At 35.4% G+C, this 22,721-nt stretch overlaps 1 protein-coding gene and 2 pseudogenes across 2 annotated transcripts in view; 2 read left to right on the top strand and 1 right to left on the bottom strand.

Annotated features, from left to right (window-relative positions):
• Nucleotides 1-22,721, top strand: part of LOC105296721 (S-adenosyl-L-methionine-dependent tRNA 4-demethylwyosine synthase) — a 186,535-nt gene that overhangs the window by 67,369 nt on the left and 96,445 nt on the right. For both annotated transcript variants that reach the window (XM_011366973.2, XM_011366972.2), the window contains exon 11: nt 9,092-9,201. In XM_011366973.2, the coding sequence (XP_011365275.1) occupies nt 9,092-9,201 (110 nt within the window). The remainder of the gene's footprint in view (nt 1-9,091; nt 9,202-22,721) is intronic.
• LOC111744180 lies at nt 9,401-9,519 on the top strand (annotated as a pseudogene).
• On the bottom strand, nt 14,775-14,893 carry LOC111744152 (annotated as a pseudogene).

Below are 22,721 nucleotides of genomic sequence, written 5' to 3'. Positions count from 1 at the left end.
TCTAGGCTCATCTTGTGTTTTCTCTGCCCAGCCCTGGAATTAACCATTTCTCTAAGGAACTGTAGTTTCTTTTATTGAAGAATGGTATTTAGAATCCAAAATTTGGATACTTGGTGTGCTTGCTTCTATTGGGGTGTTAGTGTTTCTAGGCTCTCTCAGCAGATAGAAGTAGGAAATATATGTATGTATGTATGTATGTGTCTCTGTGTATTAAAACACAAAATCTCTAAACCATGAGCTTTTACTGATACCTCCAACTCCAGTTAGCATTATAGAGCTCTTTCTAGCATTCTCTTTTTGTTTGTAACTTTTTTCTCGACAGAAATCTGGCCTGGCTCTTCATATTCATAGCATATTAATATCAACCCTACTGTATTCATGTGAAGGACTTTCAGAATTGCTAATGGACATCTTTGTGAGAAATAGATTTATGATGTCTTTGTCTGACTTTAGTATCAGGGTACTGCTGATCTCATAGAATAAGTTAGGAAGCGTTCCTTCCTCTTTTATTCTTTGGAAGAGTTTAAAAAGGATTGGTGTTAATTCTTTAAATCATTAGTGGTCTTCACTAGTGCAAACTCTTCCTGGGCTTTTCTTTGCAGGGAGATTTTCGATTACTGATTCAGTTACTTGTTAGAGGTTTCTTCAGATTTCTTATTTCTATGTGAGTCATTTTTGGCAGTTTGTGCGTATCTAGGAATTTGTCCATTTGACCTAATTTATCTAATTTGTTGACATACAGTTGTTATATTCTCATAATCCTCTTTATTTCTGTAAGGTTTGTAGTAATATCCCCAGTTTTATTTCAGATTTTACTCATTTTAGTCCTTTTTTTTTTTCTTACTCAACCTAGGTAAAGATTTTTGTCAGTTTTGTTGATTTTTGTAAGAACCAGCTTCTGGTTTAATTGACTTTTTTTCTCTGTTTTTTTTTTTTTCAATTTCATTTATTTTTTACTCCAACCTTTATTATAACCTTTCATTTGCTGCTTTAAACACAGTTTGCTCTTATTTTTCTACTTTTTATTTTTGTGGTATACTGATTTCAGGTTTTTGTTTTTAATGTAGGTATTTGTAGTTGTAAATATCTCTCTGAGCACTGCTTTAGCTCCATTCGATAACTTGATATGCTATGTTTTTGTTTTTATTCATCTCTAGGTATTTTATTTTTCCTTGTGATTTCTTTGATCCACTGTTTGTTTAGAAGTATGTTGTTAAATTTTCACTTATTTGTTATTTTTCCAGCCTACTTTCTCTTCTTCATTTCTATTTTTATTCCTTGTAGTTGAAGAATATACTTCATATGATTTCAGGCTTTTAAAATTTATCAAGACCTGTTTTATGGCCTAACATATGGTCTGTTCTGGAAAATGTTTCATATGCACTTGAAAAAATGCTCTATTTCCTTATTGATTTCCTGCTAAGTTTTTCTGTCCATTACTTATGGTGTGGTTTTGAATTCTGTAATTATTAATGTGGAACTGTATTTTTCTCTTCAGCTTATATATTTTTGGCTTCATATATTTTGGTGCTTTTGTTAGGTATGTATATGCTTATAATTGTTTACATCTTCTTGATGGACTGATCCATTTATCAATATATATTGTTCTTTGTTTCTTGAAACAATTTTTGACTTAGAGTCTATTTTGCATGATACTAGTATACCTATGTTGTTTCTTTTTAAAATGTTTATATTTCAAGTATAGTTGACATACAATATTATATTAGTTTCATGTGTACAACATAGTAATTAGACATCTGCATAACTCATGAAATGATCATTCTAATAAATCTAATACTCCCTGACACTGTACATAGTTGTTACAATATTATTGGCTATATTCCTTATGCTATACTTTATATCTCCATGACTATTTTGTAACTACCATTTTGTACTTCTTAATCCTTTCTCCCTTTTTCACCTACCCCCTGCAACCTCCCTCTTATCTGGTAACCCTCAAAGTGTTCTCTATATCTATGAGTTTGTTTCTTTCTTTTTTTGTGTGTTTATTTTGTTCTTTAGATTTCACATGTATGTGAAATCATATGGCATTTGTCTTTATCTGACTTACTCTACTCAGCACAATATCCTCTAGGTCCATCATTAAATATCTTTATCATCCCTTTACTTTCCATCTGTGTGTGTCTTTTAATCTGAAGTGAGTCTCTTGTAGGCTGCCTATGTAAAGGTTTTGTTTTCTCTCCCCTTTAACAGCCACCCTGTTTTTTGATTGGAGCATTTAATTCTTTTGCATTTGAAGTACTTGTTGATATGTCATTATTGCCATTCTTTATTCATGTTTTTGACACTTTTTTCTTTTTCTTAAAGAAGTCCTTCCAACATTTTCTGTAATACTACCTTGGTGTTGATGAATTTCTTTAGCTTTTTCTTGTCTGGGAAGCTCTTTATCTGTCCTGAGATTCTAAATAATAGTTTTGCTGGGTAGAGCAATCTTGGTTGTAAGTCCTGGGTTTTCATCACTTTGAATATTTTTTGCCAAGCCCTTCTAGCCTGCAAAGTATCTGTTGAGAAATCAGCTGACAGTCTTATGGGAGTTCCCTTGTAGGTAACTAACTAATTGCTCTTTTTTTGCTGCTTTTTAAGTTTCTCTCTTTGTATATAACCTTTGGCATTTTAATTATGATGTGTCTTGGTGTGGGGCTCTTTCAGTTCATCTTTTTTGGGACTCTCTGAGCTTCCTGGGGTTTTATGTCTATTTCCTTCACCAGGTTAGGGAAATTTTCCAACATTATTTCTTCAAATAGGTTTTCATTATTTCTTCAAATAGGTTTCTTGCTCTTTCTCTTCTCCTTTTGGTATTCCTATGATATGAATGTTGTTATGTTTGATGTTGTCCAATAGGCTTCTTAAATTATCTTTATTATTTTGGATTCTTTTTTCTTGTTGCTGTTCTGTTTGGGTGTCCTCCACTACCTCATCCTTTAAATCGTAGATTCGATCCTCTGCTTCATCTAATCTGTTGATTCCCTCTAATGTACTCTTTATCTCAGATATTATACTCTTCATTTCTGACTGGTTCCCTTTTATATTTTCCATCTTCATTTTTATGTTTTCTCTTTGTTAAAGTTCTCCCTGAGTCCATCTACTCTTCTTCTCAGTTCTTTAAGCATCCTTATAACCAGAGTTTTGAACTCTGCATCTGGTAGACTGCTTGTCTCCACTTTGTTTAGTTCTTTCTCTGGAGCGTTATTCTGTTCTTTCATGTGGGATATGTTTCTTTGTCTTCTAACTTTTCCTGCCTCCCTGTGTTTGTTTTATGTATTAGGTAGGGCTCCTAAATCTCCTGGTGTAAGTATAATGGTTTTATGTAGTAGGTACCCTTGGGGCCAAGTGCACAGTCTTCCTTCGTCACCTTAGCGAGGTGCTCAAGATATGTCTCCTGTGTGGGTTGCATGTGCCCTCATGATGTAGTTGAACCTTGGTTACTATTTGCAGTTGGATGAGAGGAATTGATCCTCGGGCTGATTGGTTGTGAGGATTGGCCCGTGAATGCCGACCCTTAGGAGCAGGATTTATATTAGCAGGACTCTGGTCTGCTTTTTGGGTATGTCCTCTTCAGATGCAGCCTGGGTGGTGCTCCAGCTCTGTGGCTTGTAGAAGCAGGGCACTGGGTGTGCCAGCCCAAGTGCCTCCTGGGAAGGGCCCACTGCAGGCCAAGTTTAGCTGCATCCTGTGCACTTGCAGGGCCATCTGGTAAGAGTCACCAAGCAATCCACAGATGGCTGCCACCCATGCTGGACTTATAGGTGCCTCAAGAGGCCAAGCTAGTAACGGAGGCCTGCTCCTGCTACTGCCAGGCTTGGTGCTGCTCAGCATGAGGTATAGGGCACACTGAGGCCAGATTCTGCTTGTCTGGGTTTTGTGAACCTTTGAGAGATTTTAGGAAAGTCAGCAACATGAGCCAAGACAAGCCAATTGTATGGAATAAACTACTGGAGGCAGTTTGGGTGGGCCCGCAAGTTGGGAGAGGCAGTTTCAGGGAATTACCTGGGTGGGGTGACCTGTGTTAGCCAGGTTGATGGAGACTTAGATATGGTGGCTGCCTGCATCTGCACACTGGGAGCAGGGAGGGCTCAACCAAGGAATAGTGGATACTGCCAGCACTTTTGTCCAGGAGGAAGCTGCCTCTTGAGCCCTCACCTTGAAGCCTGACAACTCAGTGACTTCCCGTATGTCCCTAGCACTCCTCCAGCAGTTGCCCCAGCACTAGCGATCAGAGCAAGTTAGTTTGTTAGGGAATAAGTCCATGTGCAGGCCCTGGGGAGCCCAATCTCGGGCCAGGATCCCTTGCTCTTCGGTGAGGGAAGGGCGCTCTACAGCCAGTATAACCCTCCCAATTCTGGACTGCCACATGCAATTGTGAGACTGCACTATTTTGTGTCCCTGCCCTTCCTCCTAGCCTTGAGATAACCTCTTATATATGTCTCCAGTTGTATGACTTCTGTTTGGCCAGACCTCAGGCTCCTAGTGATGGCTGCTCTGTAGTTTCGTTATAATTTTGGTGTGGTTGAGAGAGGAGGCATGCACAGCATCTACCTTCTACGCCATCTTGGTTGGTCTCTTATGTTATCTCTTTAGGTTACTATTTGTACCAAATTTCTTTTTTCTACCTTTTCACTTTCAATTTATTTGTATCTTTGGATCTAAAGTCAATCTCTTGTAGACAGCATATTGTTGGATATTTTTTTTTATCCATTCTGTCAATCTTTGGCTTTTCAGTAGAGAATTTAATGCATTTAATTTTTACTATTTTCTATGTTTTACATCTTTTTTGTTGCTCACTTTCTTTATTACTGCCTTTTTTTGTTTGATTTTTTTACTGTGTATCATTGACTTCATTCTGTTTCCTTTTCTTTACACTTTTTATTTTTTGGTGGTTATTACTCTGGGAATTACAGCTAAGCTATTAAACTTATAACCATCTACACTCAGTTCTCTTTATTTGTGGTAGTTATGTTCTATAAAGCCTCATGAATGCTATATCAGCAAATACTGAACTATTACTTTTAGGGGAGATAATTCTCTTATCACAACATTTTCATCATCTTATCAATACATAACCTTGTTTGATGTGTGTTTCTGTTTAAAGACACCTTTTTTTAATATGTGTTGTTGATTCATCAACATTGAATTTATGGCCAAGAGCACTATAACTTATGCCTGAATGAAGCTTATGTAATATATTTTCCTTATAAAGGCATATCACAGCTTTCTTGCAGTTAGAAACACTGTACAGCACTTCAGCACTGTGCTTGGGAGCTACTTTAAACAGCAAAATCACCAACAAAAAGCAGGAAAAAAAAACGGGACATTAAATTGACTGCCAAAAGAATACTTGTTTGCGGTATGACAGCTTAAATAAAAGGTAGAAAGAATATTGCCTTGTTTGACTTCATCTGGCAATATGTGTATCAGGTGACTCAAAATTTTTGCTTCTTTGTGCATGGCCATGGATGATCACAAGTATGCCTCAAGAGTTGATTTTGGGAGTTACTAGTAAATTTTAGCAAGTTGATAATTTAGCACATACTGAATCAGCAGATGATGAAGACTGATTTTATTTTGAACTAATACCACTTTTGCTTCAATAGTATTCAAAATCTTTGTACATACAAAGCTTCCTTCATTCCCTTTATGTTGTTGTCACAAATTTCAACTTTATACGTTATGTGCCCACTAACATAGATTTATGATTGCTGTTTTATTCCTTTAAATCATATAGGAAAAATAAAGAGGAGTTAGTATCCAAAAATGCAATATTACTGACTTTTGTATTTACCTATGTAATTCTCTTCATGTTGTTTTTTATTTCTTTCTATTGTTTGTGTCTATCTAGTGTCATTTTATTTCTGCCTAAGGCCTGCCTTTCACACTTCTTATAGGCAGGTCCACTAGTGATGAACTCCCTTATCTTTTGTTTATCTGGGAATCTCCTAATGCCTTCAATTTTGAAGAATAGTTTTTCCAGATATGGAATTTTTGGTTGACATACTTTTCCTTTTAGCATTTTAAATATGTCACCTACTGCCTCCTGACCTCCACGGTTTTTGCTGAGAAATTGCCTATTAATTTCATTGAGGATTCCTTGGGTATGATGAGTGTCTTCTCTTCTTTCAAGACTCTTACTTTGTTTTTGTTTTCCAGCAGTTTGATTATAATGTATCCTGGTGTGGCTCTCTTTGAATTTCTCCTACTTGGAGTTTATTGAAATTCTTAGATAATCTAAATTCATGTCTTATCAAATTTGGTAAGTTTTCAGTTATTGTTTCATCAGATATTCTTTTTGCCTCTTTCACTTTTTCTTCTCTTTCTGGGACTCCCATTATGCATATGTTGGTATTCTTTGTGGTATTCCACAGGTCTCTGCTACTATTTTTACTTTTTTACTCCTCAGACTTGATATCTTCAAGTTTACTGACTCTTTTTTCTCAAAGCCTGCCCAAATCTGATGTTGAAACCCTCCACTGAATTTTCATTTCAGTTATACTTTTTAGTTCTAGCACTTTTTCTGATTTCCTTTTATCATTTGTATCTCATAATTGGTATTCTATATTTGTTGAGATATTGTTCTTCTGGTTTCCTTCAGCTCTTTATTGATAGTTTCCTCTAACTCTTAGAGCATGTTTAAGACAGTTGACTTAAAATCTTTTTCTAGTAAGTTTGAAGTTATTGAAAACTTCTCATTTTGAATATTATGTGTTAACTCTAGAAATTAGATTTTTACCCATTCTGCAGTGTTTGTTTTTGTTGATTGCTCTGGATTTTAGTTGTGTGCTTAGTGAATTTTCTAAACTGTTTTTGTACAGATACTCTTCTACGTTGTATATTGTCTGTGAAAGCTGTCTAAGTTGTCAGCTAATGTGTTGATTGACATTTCCTTGAGTGCATGAACCCAAAGAAAAACCATTCTCCCTGTCTTTGCACTCTGTGTTGGATATTCCTTCAAAGCTTAGCCAGGCTATTTACAACTCTGCTTTGGCATTCACTTCCTGCCTGCGCCAAGCCGAAAAATCAATTGTAGGTGAAAGTTTGGGGTCTTATCTTTGCATATGTCCTGTCCTGAGCATGTTTAAGGCTTTCTAAATTCCCCAGTACATGTGAGTGTTTTTTAGTGCTCTGACTCACCAAAGAATCTGTCTCCCAGCTTCTTTTCCCAGGCATTCAGGTGTCTGTTATTTCCCTGAACTGTAATCATTTGATGCAGTCACCAGCAGGTTGTTTATTTATCTACTGAGATCTGTGTTAGGTTCATTTTTTTAAGAAAAACTTTTATTATGAAGTTTTTTGGACATAAGTAGGATGACTAGTATAATTAACTTTTATGTATATTTATTAACATATTGCCAGTCATGTTCTGTTTACCTACTCTAGTCCTCACTAATTTGAAGCAAATTTCAGCCATCATGTTGTTTTATATTCTGTACATCCTTCAATTGATAGATAATATTAAAAAAATAAGGCCTTTTAAAAAAGAATATAGATGTAATACCATTATCCCACGTTAAGTTCTTTACATTTATTCCCTTTTCTAGTTATCTAGTGGGTAAAGGCCAGGGATGTGCTTAAACATTCTCTAATGCATAGGACACACAACAAAGAATTTTCTAGTCCAAAATGTCAGTTGTGCTGAGATTGAGAAATCCTGTGTACAGTGGACCAAAGGTACTTAAAAAAGTACCATTACTAAAAAGTAAAGGGCATTGCTGGAACATGGCAGTATTGAAATAAAATGATACATCAAATTTCCTTTTGAGTAATAGGGTATGTGCTTACAAAACTTAAAATATTATAGGGTGAGCACTTGCAAACAAAAGACATATGAGTATGTGGACCGAAATATTTTGATCACGTAATACTTAGCTTGTAGGAGAAATAATCAAGTGCTTTGTGTCCTAGTTCTCATTGTTTCATACTTTACAATCTCTTAATCTCTTCTAATTTCTTCCTAAGATTGTTGACAATAAGTAGTTTTTTTTTTTTTTGATGGTCAAGATTCAAAGGAAATAGCAGGAGTTAGTGAGTAATACCTCTTTATCTGTATTACCTGTTTATAGCCAATAATGCAGTCCTTCAATTTCTCCAGCAGTAAATTTACCCAGTTGTTTAAAAAGCAAACAGTATTCTTAACAAATTCATTAATGAGATTTTAGAAAAAGTAAATGGGGATATTTTATTTACCATGGTTTCTGGTAAAAAAAAAAAAAAAAGTACTAATATATTAACTTTTAAAATTAGAATTTACCATCTGTTTCAATTATGGATTAGGATATCAGAAAAGACCTAGTAAAAATTGATTTAAATGCTTATATAAATGTTGTTATTTTTTTTTAATTTTACCAGGTTCTTAAAATAGCCTCTAAGTCTCAGTTTCCTAACTATAAAACAAACCAGTAATACATTTTTTACAGGGTTACTGTGAGGCTTAATTGCTTGAGTGAGTTTGTGTATATGAACATGTTTTTAAATTATAATATGACGTACAGATGTGATTTTTCCAAAATGAATTTCTTACTTCATTTTGATAATATGGGTATTAGACTCTTAGAGACAGATATTTTCTGCTAATTCTCAGAAGGAGTTGTTGAATGTTATGTGTATAGCTATCTCAAATTTATCATTGTAAGTCTCCTGTTTCTGTTTATTTAAGTGAAAACCTTATACTTTTAAGTTTCACATTAAGAGTTTTATTTGTCGTGAACAAATAACTAGATTACAAAAGTGGATAAAGGATCTAAATAGACAGTTCTCCAAAGAAGATATACAAATGAACAATCAACACATGAAAAGATAATAATATTAAAAAATTGGAAATGAACCAAATGTCCAAATTGAAAAACAACAATGAAAGATCATGACTAAGATGGGTTTATTTTTTGCTAATATAATTTTTACTTGCTATGATAGCTGGCCGTGTAATGAATACTCTCATATACAAAGTGTTGTGTGTATTTTTGAATATATATCTTAGATTATATCAATTTATACGTCAGTATGTGAGTACAAATACTTTGTTCCTGTGTTTCCAACAGTGTTTAGTGTTTTAAGGAAAGAACTTTTGCCTTTTTCCTAGGCACCACACCAATCCGGTGGGCACTGAATGGCGATGGAAGATGGACCAGCCTGAAATGATCTTAAAGGAAGCCATTGAAAACCATCAGAACATGATCAAGCAGTTTAAAGGTATTTATTCTTTACAAAAGAATGCTATTAGCCTGAATTATATTGGCAGAGAAATTACCCCTTTGGCAAATTTTCATAAAGGGAAATGAAAACTTTGTAGAAATATGATATATATTTGGCCTTTTTAGTTTCTACTGATGACTTTTATATCCCATATGATGGAAGAATGAAAAAATTGAATTCAAAGTTTAGCAGTTTAGTCTACAGCCACGTTACCCTGAACAAGCCCGATCTCGTCTGATCTCGGAAGCTAAGCAGGGTCGGGCCTGGTTAGTACTTGTATGGGAGACCACCTAGGAAGACCAGGTGCTGTAGGCATAAAAAATAAAAAATAAAAAAAAATAAGAGATTGTAAGCTGATTGTAAGGTCCTTGCAATCTGTGAGGTCAGTCAAGGGTTGCCCCCCCTTAAAAAAACCAACCAAACAAAGTTTAGCAATTTATAATATGGTGCCTCAGCCTGTAAGTTTTGCCTGGGAATGTGTCATTATCTTTCCTAAAAACTTCTGCTTTGTTCTGTCTTGGTCAGCATAAAGCAACCTTATGAATGGGTTGAAATTTTAGCTCATGGGAGATTTCTTAAGTAATGTCACTTAAATAATATTGGGAAAGTATTTTTTTTAAATAAATGTCTTAAAAAAAAGAAGGATAATAGTAACAAAAATTTCCTCCACATGGTCCATAGTGATGTATCCAAATTCTGTCAATTTCTAGAATTTCCTGATTTAGTTGTGTCTCATACTTGAAAGTTTTTGACTTTACTAGAAGTTACTGGTTTTCAAGCTTCATAGTGCATCAGATTCACTAAGTCTGAAGTGGGGACCAAGAATGTATATTTCAGGTGGTGTTGATGTTGTTGAACTGGGGATCACACTTTGAGACCCCCTACTGTACATAAACTAATAAAGCAATGACTTTATAAAGAAAGTTGCAGATGATGAACTGAAATTTCTTATGTTCTCTGTTAAATCTCTTTGTTTTTGTCTCCACCTACCACTTCTAAATCGTTATCTCCTATATTCTCCTTTCTTTTTATATGTAACAATAAAAAGTGAATTCCAACCAAGGTTGTTTTGATATAGGCACTCTTGTGGTATGAACACATGGGTCTTTATAAACCCCAGTAATCAGTGTTTTGAAGATCAGAGGATTCTTTTATGCAAAGGAATTTTTTCTGTCAGGTCACTCACAGCTTCTTAAGATCATAGTGCTTCTGATACGTGTTTTTTCCCAACACTACCAAGCAATTCTCCACTTCTCAGCAGATACTGACTGGGTGTCCTACAGATTTAAATTCTGCCACTACTGGAGAGAGCATTATACCCCACAGGTTAAGGGTTCGATCCTACAAAACTGCCCTCACTTAAGATGCCAGTAGCACCAGGTTATTACCTGTGCTTCTGACTGGCTATAGATGGGAGTTTCCTACACCTTCTTCCTCAGATTTGATTAATTTGTTAGAGAAGGTCATGGGAGAACTCAGAGAAACATTTACAGTAAGTCCTCATTTAACATTAGTAATATGTTCTTGGAAACTGTGACTTTAAGTGAAATAATGTATAATGAAACCAATTTTATCATGGACTAATTGACATAAGCAATAGTTAAGTTCTTATATCCCATTTCTGGTCACAAAAACATCACCAAAATTCTACATAAAAACCCAAAACACTTATTAAACATTGAAATAAATGTGAGCTATACATGCATTAGGAAAGATGAATAAAAACCAGTGAGATAACTATTTTCTAACCTCCTTATTTCAGTTCATTGTCTTGGGGGGGGCGGTGGGTGGAGCCTCTTCCAGCAGCTCAAGGCACAAGGCGGAAACCCATCCTGGACAAGATGGTGGGTGTCACACACACCCACACAGTCAGATTGGGATAATTAAGACATGCCAATTAACCTAACACATACATCTTTGGGATATGGGAGGAAACCAGAGTACATGGAGAAAACTCATACAGATGTGGGAGAACGTGCAAAAGGCACACAGACAGTAGCCCCTGCTGGGAGCTGATTTTTTTTTCTTTCCCTAATCAACATTTTAACAAAATGACATTCAGTAAAACTACATTATCCAAGGACCTGCTGTACTTATATTTATCAGTTTATTATAAAGGATATTATAGGGGATATAGATGAACAGCTAGATGAAGAGGTACATAGAGTGAGGTCTGGGAGGGTTCTTAGCCCAGGAGTTTGCGTCCCCATGGAATTGGGGTGCACCACACTCCTGGCATGTGGATACATTTACCAACCTGGAAACTCATCAAATCTTGCTGTTCAGGAGTTTTTATAGGGGTTCATCTGTAGTCCCCTCTTCCCCTTCCCAGAGCTCTATAGGTGTGGTTAAAAAATTCCAACCTTCTAATCATTTGGTCTTTCTGGTGACCAGCCTCATCCAGAGGCTATTTAGGAGTCCTACCTCATTAGCATAAACTCAGGCTTGGTCAAAAGGGTCTCCTTATGAATTACAAAAGACATTTCTATCACTCAAAATCTCAAGGGTTTTTAGGAGCTTTGTGCTAGGAACCCAGAACAAAGACCAAATATACTTATTATACCACAGTACCCATCACTATTTTTTTTCTTAAGAGAAATTGAGAAAAGTAATACAAATAATTATTCAAGCTTAATAGTAATGTTTAAATAGTCCATAATTATATCTTTATTCTTTATGAATTTTCTAGGGAAAGTTGACCTGTACATATTTTTGTGTCTGTGTGACATATTTTTGGACATCTACAGATGCTAATATTTTAATATTTCATCTTGACTTATAGTGTCAAGCACTTTAAAAAAAAAAAGAAAAAAAACCAAATTACTTTCTTTTATTTGAATAAAGCAATGTACCTTACTGATTTTTTGGAAAATTAAATGAAACTTTGGTGAAACTAGTAAGTCTCCATGTCTAAAATTTGACTACCTTTTCTTAGACTTATTGTTGACTTAATATTATTGATTTTTTGATCTTCAAATAAACCTTATGCCTTTAAATAAATTCCAAGGCAAAGTCCTGTTTTCTTTTGCATAGTGTATTAGAGTTCTCCAGAGAAATAGTCAGCAGGAGGTTGTGTGTGTGTGTGTGTGTGTGTGTGTGTGTGTGTGTGTGTGTGTGGAGAGAGATTGCTAGAGAGAGAGAATGATTTAAGGAATTGACTCACGTGATTGTGCAGGCTTGGTGAGTCCAGAAAAAAAAATGTACTGTTGCAGTTTGAGTGTAAAGGCAGTTTGCTGGCAGAATTCCTTTAAGGTTGGGGGCGGTCAGCTTTTTTCTATTAAAGTTTTCAGCTGATTGGATGTGATTTGTTCATCCACATTCTGGAGAGCAATCTGCTTTACTCAAAGTACACTGATTTAAATGTTAGTCTCATCCAAAAGACACCTTTACAGAAACATCCAGAATAAATTTTAACCAAATATCTGGGCACCGTGGTCCAGCCAAGTTGATACTTAAAATTAACCTTCATAGATAGTAATATAAGAAGCAGGCAAATACCAGTAATTTTATCTTTATAGTCTTAAGTTTGTCTTGGTTTAGTGCTTGAAGAGCTCATTGAACCTTAAGTAATGGGATGATGACTAGGGATGTGTGTTTCCTAGACATCTGAGAATCTTCCTGAACGAATTGTGACCCAGGCAATTTGTGTGGGGAGGAAGCACAGCCCCTAGGAGTAGACATTCGTTTTTCCATTCTGAGATGTCCTTGACACAGAATGAAAATCTGAGTTTTGATAGTAATTCTTCTGACAGGAACATTTTTGCAGATGCACTGTAAATGGAAATAAGTAATGAATAAATCATGAGGCAGACTTTATTCACATTAATAACATGTGTTAGGTGAGCTCAGTGTGCACATGTTCTTTGTTATGTCGACCCTGAGAATGAACGTGCCTGTTAAGAAGGACTCCTGGTGTCTAATTGGGCTGAAATTTATGAACAGAGTCTAGTTGTCGTTGCTAAACAAAGGCCTCTTATGCTCTCTGCACTCCCTGGAAGAGCTGGACTGAACTGCTTGCCTCCTGCACTGTGTTCCTGCCCTCTGAGTTGACCTTTATAAAGGAGCTCCTGGGCTTGTAAATCAACTAACGGGCTGAAGACCTGCCCCAGCTAATTGGGGCTGTGCAACTATATCCTCATTTGCATATTTACCGACCAACCAGAGTGGCTCCATTCTGACCAATCAGGACAGTGCTATTTGGACCAATCGAACCGTGCAGATTTGAAGTCATTTGCATAGAAATGGACCAGTCAAGGACCAGGGACAAGCACTCTTCTCTATATAAGCCAACTTCCCCTCTGCCTCAATGGAGCACACTTTGTTCCTATTGAAGACTGTTTCCCCAGCCAAAGCTGTAACACCAGAGCCACTTCAACTGCTGTTTCACGCCTGAGCTGTTTCACAGCAGAGCTGTTCCACAGCTGAACATTTTCATGATTGAGCTGTATCACACTACACTGTTTCATAATTGAGCTGTTTTCACTGAGTAAAATCTTCCCCTTCAACACACTCCAGACTGGGGACTCCTGTTGGCATTGAATTGGTAGCAATGACCGTGATCTCAGTAACCTTGTGCTTCCTTTAAATAGTAGTTACCTCAAATGGTTTGTCTTCAAGTTTCCATGGTGTAAGAAACAAGAGTTTTAAAAAATATATTGACTTGTGGGGCAGTGGTCTTCAATCTTTTTGGCACCAGGAACTTGTGCTTCTACGAGAATCTAATGCGTGATGATCTGAGGTCGAACTGAGGCGGTGATGCTAGTGCTGGGAAGTGGCTACATATACAGATGAAGCTTCGCTCATCCACCCCACTGCTCACCTCCTGGTGTACAGCCTGGTTCCTAACAGGCCAATGACTGGTACTGGTCTGGGGGTTGGGGACCCCTGTTAGGGGGATGATAGATACAGGATTGCAGGGAGAAAGAGAGTATATCTAGGGACAAGGGAATCCTGGATAAGGGTTAAAATGCCTAAGGTAGAGAGAATGATCCCCAGAAATTTAAAAACTGCCATCAGTTTTATCCTTAAAAATAGTTGTTATATAGAGTACAGTTGGCCCTCCATATCTTTTTGTTTTGCATCCTTGGATTCAATGAACCATGGATCAAAAATATTTGGAAAAATAAAGTTCATGTTGTTTCTGATGTGTACTCTATATAGTTAGGCCTACAGTGGTTGTACTGAACATGTAAAAGACTTCTTTTCTTGCCATTATTCCCTAAACAAGACAGCATAACAATTATTTACATAGCATTTACATCATATTAGGTATTTTAAGTAATCTAGAGATGATTTAAAGCATATGGGAGGATGTTGTAAGTTATATGCAAATACTATGCCATTTATTATAAGGGACGTGAGCATCTGCAAATTTTGATATCCACCAGGAGTCCTGTAACCAATCCCTCACAAATATCAAGGGAGAACTGTATCTACTTTACCCTCTTAATTCCCACAAAGGATTCTTTTTTTATGTTTTTTTGTTTGTTTTTTAGGCAAGGCAACCCTTGGTTGACCTCACAGATTGCAAAGACCTTGTCAGTTTACAATCCCTTATTTTTTCTTTTTTACACCTATAGCACCTGGTCTTCCTAGGTGGTCTCTCATCCAAGTACTAACCAGGCCCGAACCTGTTTAGCTTCCGAGATCAGATGGGGTCAGGTTTGTTCAGGGTGGTATGGCCGTAGACTTTTTTTTTTAATACCTTAATTAACATTATATTAGAATACCTTAGGAGAAATCATAAGATTAGCATGTCTGCAAAATATTACCATGTCAGCAAAGCATCTATTTATTTAATCAACAGTAAGCTTTCTAGAAAGGTTTTCAAATTGGAACTTCTTGATATTTGTACACCGACACTCTTCTGGGTACCAAAGTAATTTTTCTTTCAAATAGTAGTAGAAAACAGGTGTATATATGAAGTATGGTGGGTGTAGACAGGCCACCACACGAGCATAAAGGAGCTCTCATTCATTACATATTTTCATAAAGAGTAGAGCTCCCTTAATTTCCAGTTTTTGGAATGCAGTGACTATTAATGTTTTACTTCATTCTGAGCTTAAAGAAGGTATTACTTTATTGAAAGTATGTTTTATTGCTATAATAATCTCAGTAAATCTTGCTGTGAAACTATAGTTTAGAAAAAAACTAATTATTAAAGGATGAAATACATAATTTGTAAGAATCCAGAGCTCTTCTGGAAAACTGGTGGTGGCCTACAATACCTAAAAGATCAAAATGTTAATTGTTTTCTTTTTAAAGCTATCAGAACTAGAAAAATTATAGAATTTTAGTACTTTAGAATATTGATTATGTTTTTACCTTCGTTCTCGGCAGAAGGTAATCTACATTGTTTAAATTGTTGCTTATTTTATTGTAGACATTCACTAGGAAGTGAGATTTTATAACTTCACTCAGTCTTTCTCCTGAGTAGATTCATTTTCAATTTTTTTAAATTTTTATTTTTTAATTACAGTTGGCATATGATATTATATTAGTTTTAGGTATACAACAGTGATTAGACATTTATATAAGTTAACAAAGTGATCACTCTGATAAATCTAATACACATCTGGCACCGTATGTACATAGTTATTACAATATTATTGACTATATTGCTTATGCTGTACTTTACATCCCTATAACTATTTCGTAACTACCAATTTGTACTTCTTAATCGCTTCACCTTTTTCACTCATCTCCCACCCCCCTCTCATCTGGCAACTATCAAAATGTTCTCTGTATCTATAAGTTTGTTTCTGTTTTGTTTGCTCATTTTGTTCTTTAGATTCCACATGTAAGTGAAATCATATGGCATTTGTCTTTCTCTGTCTGCCTTACTCCACTCAGCACAATACCCTTTAGGTACATTCATGTTGTTGCAGATGACAATATTTCCTTTTTTTTATTATGGCAGAGTAATATTCCATCGTATATATGTACCACCCCCTCTTTTTTTAGCCATCCATCCATTGATGGACACCCAGGTTGCCTCCATATCTCAACTATTGTAAATAATGCTGCTGTTAACAAATGGATTCTCATGTCCCTTCAAAGTAGTGTTTTGGGTTTCTTTGGATAAATACCCAGTTATATTTGGGATAACTGGATCCTTCTTTGTCTCTTGTTATAGTCCTTGTTTTAAAGTCTATTTTGTCCGGTATAAGTATTGCTACCCCAGCTTTTTTGTTCGTTTGTTTCTATTTTCATGAAACATCTTTTTCCATTATTTTCAGTCTCTGTGTATCTTTTGATCTGAAGTCTCTTGGAGGCAGCATATGTAAGGGTCTTCTTATCCATTTAGACTCCTTATTTTTTGACTGGAGGATTTATTTAGTCCATTTATGTTTAAAATACTTGTTGCTAGATATGTAGTTATTGCCATTTTATTCATATTTTTGACCTTTTCTTTCCTCCTCTTTTTAAAGAAGTCCCTCTAACATTTCTTGTAATACTGGCTTGGTGGTGATGGACTCCTTTAGCTTTTTCTCCTTTAGCTTTTAGCTTGGGAAGCTCTTTATCTCTCTTTTGATTCCAAAATGATAGGTTTGCTGGGTAGAGTATTCTTGGTTGTAGGTCATTGCTTTTCATCACTTGAATATTTTATGCGAATCCCTTCTGGCCAGCAAAGTTTCTGTTGAGAAATCAGCTGACAATCTTATGGGAGCTCCCTTGCAGATAATAATTGCTTTTCTCTTGCTGCTTTTAAGATTCTCTTTGTATTTAACCTTTGGCATTTTAATTTTGATGTGTCTTGGTGTGGGCCTCTTTGAGTTCATCTTGCTTGGGACTATCTGTGCTTCCTGGGCTTGTATGATTATTTCTTTGCCAGATTAGGGAAGTTTTCCATCATTATTTCTTGAAATAGGTTTTCAATTCCTTGCTCTCTCTCTTCTCCTTCTGGACCCCTATAATGCAAATGTTGGTACGCTTGATGTTGTCCCAGAGTCCCCTTAAATTATCTTCACTTTTTTGTATTCTTTTTTGCTGTTCTGATTGGATATTTTCTCCTACCTTGTCTCCTAAACTGCTAATTTGATTCTCTGCTTTATCCAGTCTTTTGGGACCAGCCCATTCCATGTCTCCATCTCTCCTACCAGTCTCGAGGTGGCCTTTTCTGTGTGTCTTCAGTTGTAGATCTGTTCAGCTAGACTTCAGTTGACTCCCAATTATGGCTGTTCTGTAGTTTAGTTGTGTGAGGGGGCGAGCATAGTGTTTACCTACTCCACTGTCTTGACCTCTCCTCACTCACTTTTTTTCAGCTGTTAAAGTCTGAAATTTTCTTTTTGCATGAACTCAAATTTCTCCTTTAGTTGGTTAAATCTCTATGTTCTATTTTCATTCATCCATGGAGGATAGGGTATAAATAAAACAGGTCACCCTTATTTCTGGATAGTCAGACTAAGGATGATGAGGCTAATGCAAGTCACTCTACTTTTTCTGAACCCAGTACCCCTGTGGGTGCATCTCTGATGTAGATCCTGTTTTTAAATTCTAAAGATGCAGAAATGTAGCTCTAGATTATTTTAACTCTTGGTGGAGACCATTCTCTATCTTCTCAAAATCTGGACTCTTCAATAGAGATTGGTCTGGAGGAGTGGCTTATCTCATGTAATGTTGAGTTGCTCACTCACAAGTGCCCTGCAGGAAATTAGTTCCCCTTTTTCTTCTTCCACACCTGTATTAGAGTTTCCCTATTAGAGCCCTGATACTATTACTCTGTGTCCCCTTGTGGCTTAAAAGGTAAAATAAAATACAAAAACCAAAAAGAAAAGTGTTCCTGGTTTCCTTGGTTGGAACTTGGGATGCATTTTCCTATAGGAAAAATATTTAAATTTACTTAGGTGATATTGAAGTAGATTTATTAGTACTATAGATATAAAACAGATTAATGTGATGTTTAGGGTTTGAATGGTAACTTTATCTCCATTTTAATAATATTGTATCTGGGAATGTGAATTTCAGGTTTAAACAGAAATGTTTAGAACAAGATTTCTATAAATTGGAAATTACAGGCAATTTTCAAATGTTTGAAGCCATTTCCTTCTCAGTCTGTTATATTCGGGATATTTCCACTTTAGCCTCTTTTTAGAGGTCCACTCTTAACGCAAAAAAACTTTCTTTTTTTTTTTTGCGTGCTTTCCCACCCCTGTGATGAATACCCACTCTTTCCCACAGATCTGGTTCAGTCATTTTATGATTTTATTTGTATGTAAGATGATACTTGTTATGGGTTATGGGTATCGTTGCCTCCGTGTTTCCCGCTTTAATTGAATGGCCAGCCTTGAACAGACTTTGAAAATATTTTGATTTTTTTTAAATGCTTCCCCTTTGGGCTTCTGTTCTCAATTCTGAGGGCAATTATTGTTTTCAGTTATTTCATTGAATCATTAAACCATCTTTCTTCTCATGACCTTTATTAGCTTTCCCTTTATACACATGCAAAATTAACTTTGTGTTGATTACAAGTGGGTCAGAATTTCACTGCAACTCAGCATCTTTTTATAATGCTTCATGCTCCCAAATAACTATCACCACTGCAGGGAATAATAGTTCCCAGAGAATGGGGTTGATGTTTCTTTAGCTCAGTTTTCCATCAGTTCAGCAGACTTCAAGTGAATGAACACTATTTATTTATTAGAATGTCCTCAGTGTTGAAGGTGAAAGATAAAAATGACATCATTTGTTGCAGATGTTTTTACCTATAGTTGAAACTAGAAGGGAAGTAATGCAAAAAAGAAAAGGTCTCCAACAGTTGGTTTTTACAAACAAGGTTTACTAAAGTACACATCTGAAAGAAATGTGGAGGTGGGGAAGAGAATACCACCTGCTAATTGTTTTCTGAAGCTTAGTTATGCAAAACTTCACAGTAGAAGTAGCTATATCAAAAATATATGTGATGTTCAGCCAATTTTGGTTCTTACGAAGATATTTGACTAGGAGCTGTATCATTAGAAGAAGAAAAGAATATTTGATTTCAAAATGGTCCAATCTTCAGAAATAAGAATACTTATATGTCAGTTATACCTCAATAAAAAAGAAGACATAAGTATTTAGAATAAAGATTTATTATTAACCAACCTACCCCCTCCCCCCAAAAGAAATAGGAATACTCTATGCTTAATACTATAGCATGTTCACTTTTTTGTTATTCAGGTTATTGCTATGATATCAGAATAAAATATCTGGAATCTTAGGTTTCTGCTTTGGCATCTTTCAATAAGATGAGGGTATATTTTTCACAGTTAATCTGATGACCGTAGTGATTGTCCAGGATCAGATGGCTGTTCAGGATAAGAGACATGTCAGAAAACATGCTTCAGAAAAAAAAATTGGAATAACAAAGCATAGTTTAGTTGTGAAAGGGATATGGTTTAGGGAAACATGAAGAGAAAGAGAGAGAGAGAGAGAGAGAGAGAGAGAGAGAGAGAGAGAGAGAGAGAGAGAGAGTGTGTGTGTGTGTGTGTGTGTGTGTGTAACACAGTAGAGGATATTCTTACAGATTTGCTACTGAAATATGGTGTCTGCTCTTCCCTGAACTGTCTTCCTACTCCAGGACTTCTTTCCATTAGAAATTTGGAAGATGTCTTACATTTTGACACATTTCTTTGAGGACAGTGAAGGAAGGCATGAGATTGAGTCCTTGAGGACCTTGCTTTTGGGAGGAACACTGTAATAGCCTCTAGCATTTAGCACAAAATAGAAATGTGATTTTGTACAGGAGAACTAAGGTTTTACATAGTCTCAAGGACTTACTTTTGAGAAAATTAATCCCTCCCCCCTATGCATAATAAAATCTTTTCTGAGGAAAAAAAACAAAAGGATAATTTAAAAATCTCGAATCATTACTTTAAAAAGTTTACCCACAGGGTTGTTTTTTTAAATCATGTTATCTATGTTTTTATTTAATCCACTTGGTGTGAATATTTCATCAATAGTTTCTTTTAAATTTATTAGGCTGACCTTGGTTAATAACATGTAAATTTCATGCATACAGTTGTATAGCACATTGTCTTATAACATATTGCAGTCTATAATACAGTCTATAATACATTGCATTGTGTGCTTACCACACAGTCTATATTTGACCCCCTTTACCCTCTTCAGTCTTACTCCACCTCCCTCCCCCTCTGATAATCACCATACTTTTGTCTGTGTCTCTGAGTTTATTTGTTGCTTTCTTTTTTATATCCCAAATATGAATAATATCATATGGTTCTTATCCTTTTCTGTGCGACCGATTTCCCTTAGCAAGATACTATCAAGATTTATCCATGTTATCAAAAATGGCAGTATTTCATTCTTTCTTATGGCTGGGTCATATTCCATTGTATATATGTACCACATCTTCTTTATCCAATCATCTATCAAAGGACACTTTGGTTGTTTCCATGTCTTGGCTACTGTAAATAATGCTGTAGTGAACATTGGGGTGCATAAATGTTTTCAAATTTTGGGAGTAGATACCCAGAAAAGTAGTTGCTGGGTCATATGGTAATTCTATTCTTAATTTTTTGAAGAACATCCATACTGTTTTCCATAGTGGCAGCAGTGTACGAGGGTTCCTTGTTCTCCATGTCCTCTTCAATACTTGTTATTTTGTGTCTTATTAATAATAGCCATTCTAACAGGAGTGAAGTGGTATCTCATTGTGATTTTGATTAGCATTTTCCTTATAGCTAGTTAAGTTGAGCATCTTTTCATGTATCTATTAGGCAATTGTATATCTTCTCAGGAAAAGTGTCCATTCAGATACTCTGCCAATTTCTTATTTTTATTTTTCAAATTCATTCATTCATTCATTCATTATGTTAATCAATTAAAATATTTTATTTTTATTTTTTAAATTAATAAATTAATTTTTGGTGACAATGGTTAATGTAATCCAATAAGTTTCAGCTGTACACTTTAACAGTGAGCCTATATATGTTTACACTGTGTGTTCACCTCCCATAGTTAGAGTTCTTTCTGTCACCACATATTTGACCCCCTTTACTTCATTTACCTCCCCTTCCTCCTACCTTCTGATCCAGTTTTTTAATTGGATTGTTTATATTTGTTGCTGAGTTGTGTGAGTTCTTTATATATTTTGGATATTAGCCCCTTATCGGACCTATTATCTGCAAATATCTTTTAGTTGGTTATATTTTTGTTTTAATAGTTTTTTCTGTTGTGCAGAAGCTTTTTATTTTGATGTAGCCCTATTCATTTATGTTTGCTTTTACTTCCATTTCCTTTGGGGTTTAGTTCACAAAAAGCTCTCTGAGACCAAGGTTCCTAAATTTACTACCTATGCTTTCTTCTATGTATTTTACCTTTTCAGGTCTTATATTTGAGTCTGATCCATGTGAGTTAATTTTTGTATATTATGTCAAATAGCAGTCTAGCTTCATACTTTTGCATGTAGCTTTCCAATTCTTCCAACATTGTTTATTAAAGAGACTTTCTTATCTCCATTGTATTTTTTTGGCTCCTTTATCAAAAATGAGTTGTCCATGTATGTGTGGGTTTAATTTTGGGCTCTCAATTTTGTTCCATTGGTCTGTGTGTCTGTTTTTGTTTTTTTGGATTTTTTTTTGCCAATACCATGCTGTTTTGATTATTGTCCCTAAGGATTTTTTGTTCTCTATCTTTGAAAAATGCCATTGGGTTTTTGATGGGGACTGTGTTAAATCTGTAGATTGCTTTAGGTGATATGGCCATTTTTTAAACTATGTCGATTCATCCAATCCACGAATACAGAGTATCTCCACTTCTTTGTGTCTTCTTCAGTTTCTTTTAGCAGTGTCTTACAGTTGTCTATGTAGAGGTCCTTCACATCCTTTAAGCTTATTCCTAGGTATTCTATTTGTTGCAATTGCAATTGTTTTTTTCATTTCTTCTTCTGAAATTTCATTGTTAGTATATAGGAACACAATAGATTTTTGTACATTGATTTTGTATCCTACTACTTTACAGTATTTGTTTTTATTGTTTCTGAAAGTTTTTTACTGATGTCTTTAGGATTTTCTATATAAGGAAACATATCATCTGCAAAAAGTGACAATTTTATATATTCATTCCCAATTCGAATGCCTTTCAATTCTTTCCCTTGCCTGATTGCTCTGGCTAGGACTTCCGGTATTATACTGAACAGCAGTGTTGAGAGTAGGCATTCTTGTTTTGTTTTTTATCTTGGAAAGCTTTCAATTCTATACCATTACATGATATTAGCTGAGAGTTTATAATATATGACCTTTCTTCTATACCCATTTTTTTGAGTATTTTAATCATAAATGGATGTTGTATCTTATCAAATGTTTTTTCTGTATCTTTTGATATGATCATATGATTTTTGTTCTTTAATTTGTTAATGTGGTATATTAGATTAATTGATTTGTATGTACTGAACCATCATTGTGCCCCTGGAATGAACCCCACCTCATTGTGATCTGTTATCTTTTTAATAATGTATTTGTGTTCGATTTGCTAGTATTTTGTTTAGGATTTTTGCATCTGTATTTATCAGAGACATT

The sequence above is a fragment of the Pteropus vampyrus genome, unplaced genomic scaffold, assembly GCF_000151845.1.
Source record: "Pteropus vampyrus isolate Shadow unplaced genomic scaffold, Pvam_2.0 Scaffold128, whole genome shotgun sequence".
NCBI classification, from domain to species: domain Eukaryota; kingdom Metazoa; phylum Chordata; class Mammalia; order Chiroptera; family Pteropodidae; genus Pteropus; species Pteropus vampyrus.
This window is presented reverse-complemented; position numbering and strand designations above follow the sequence as displayed.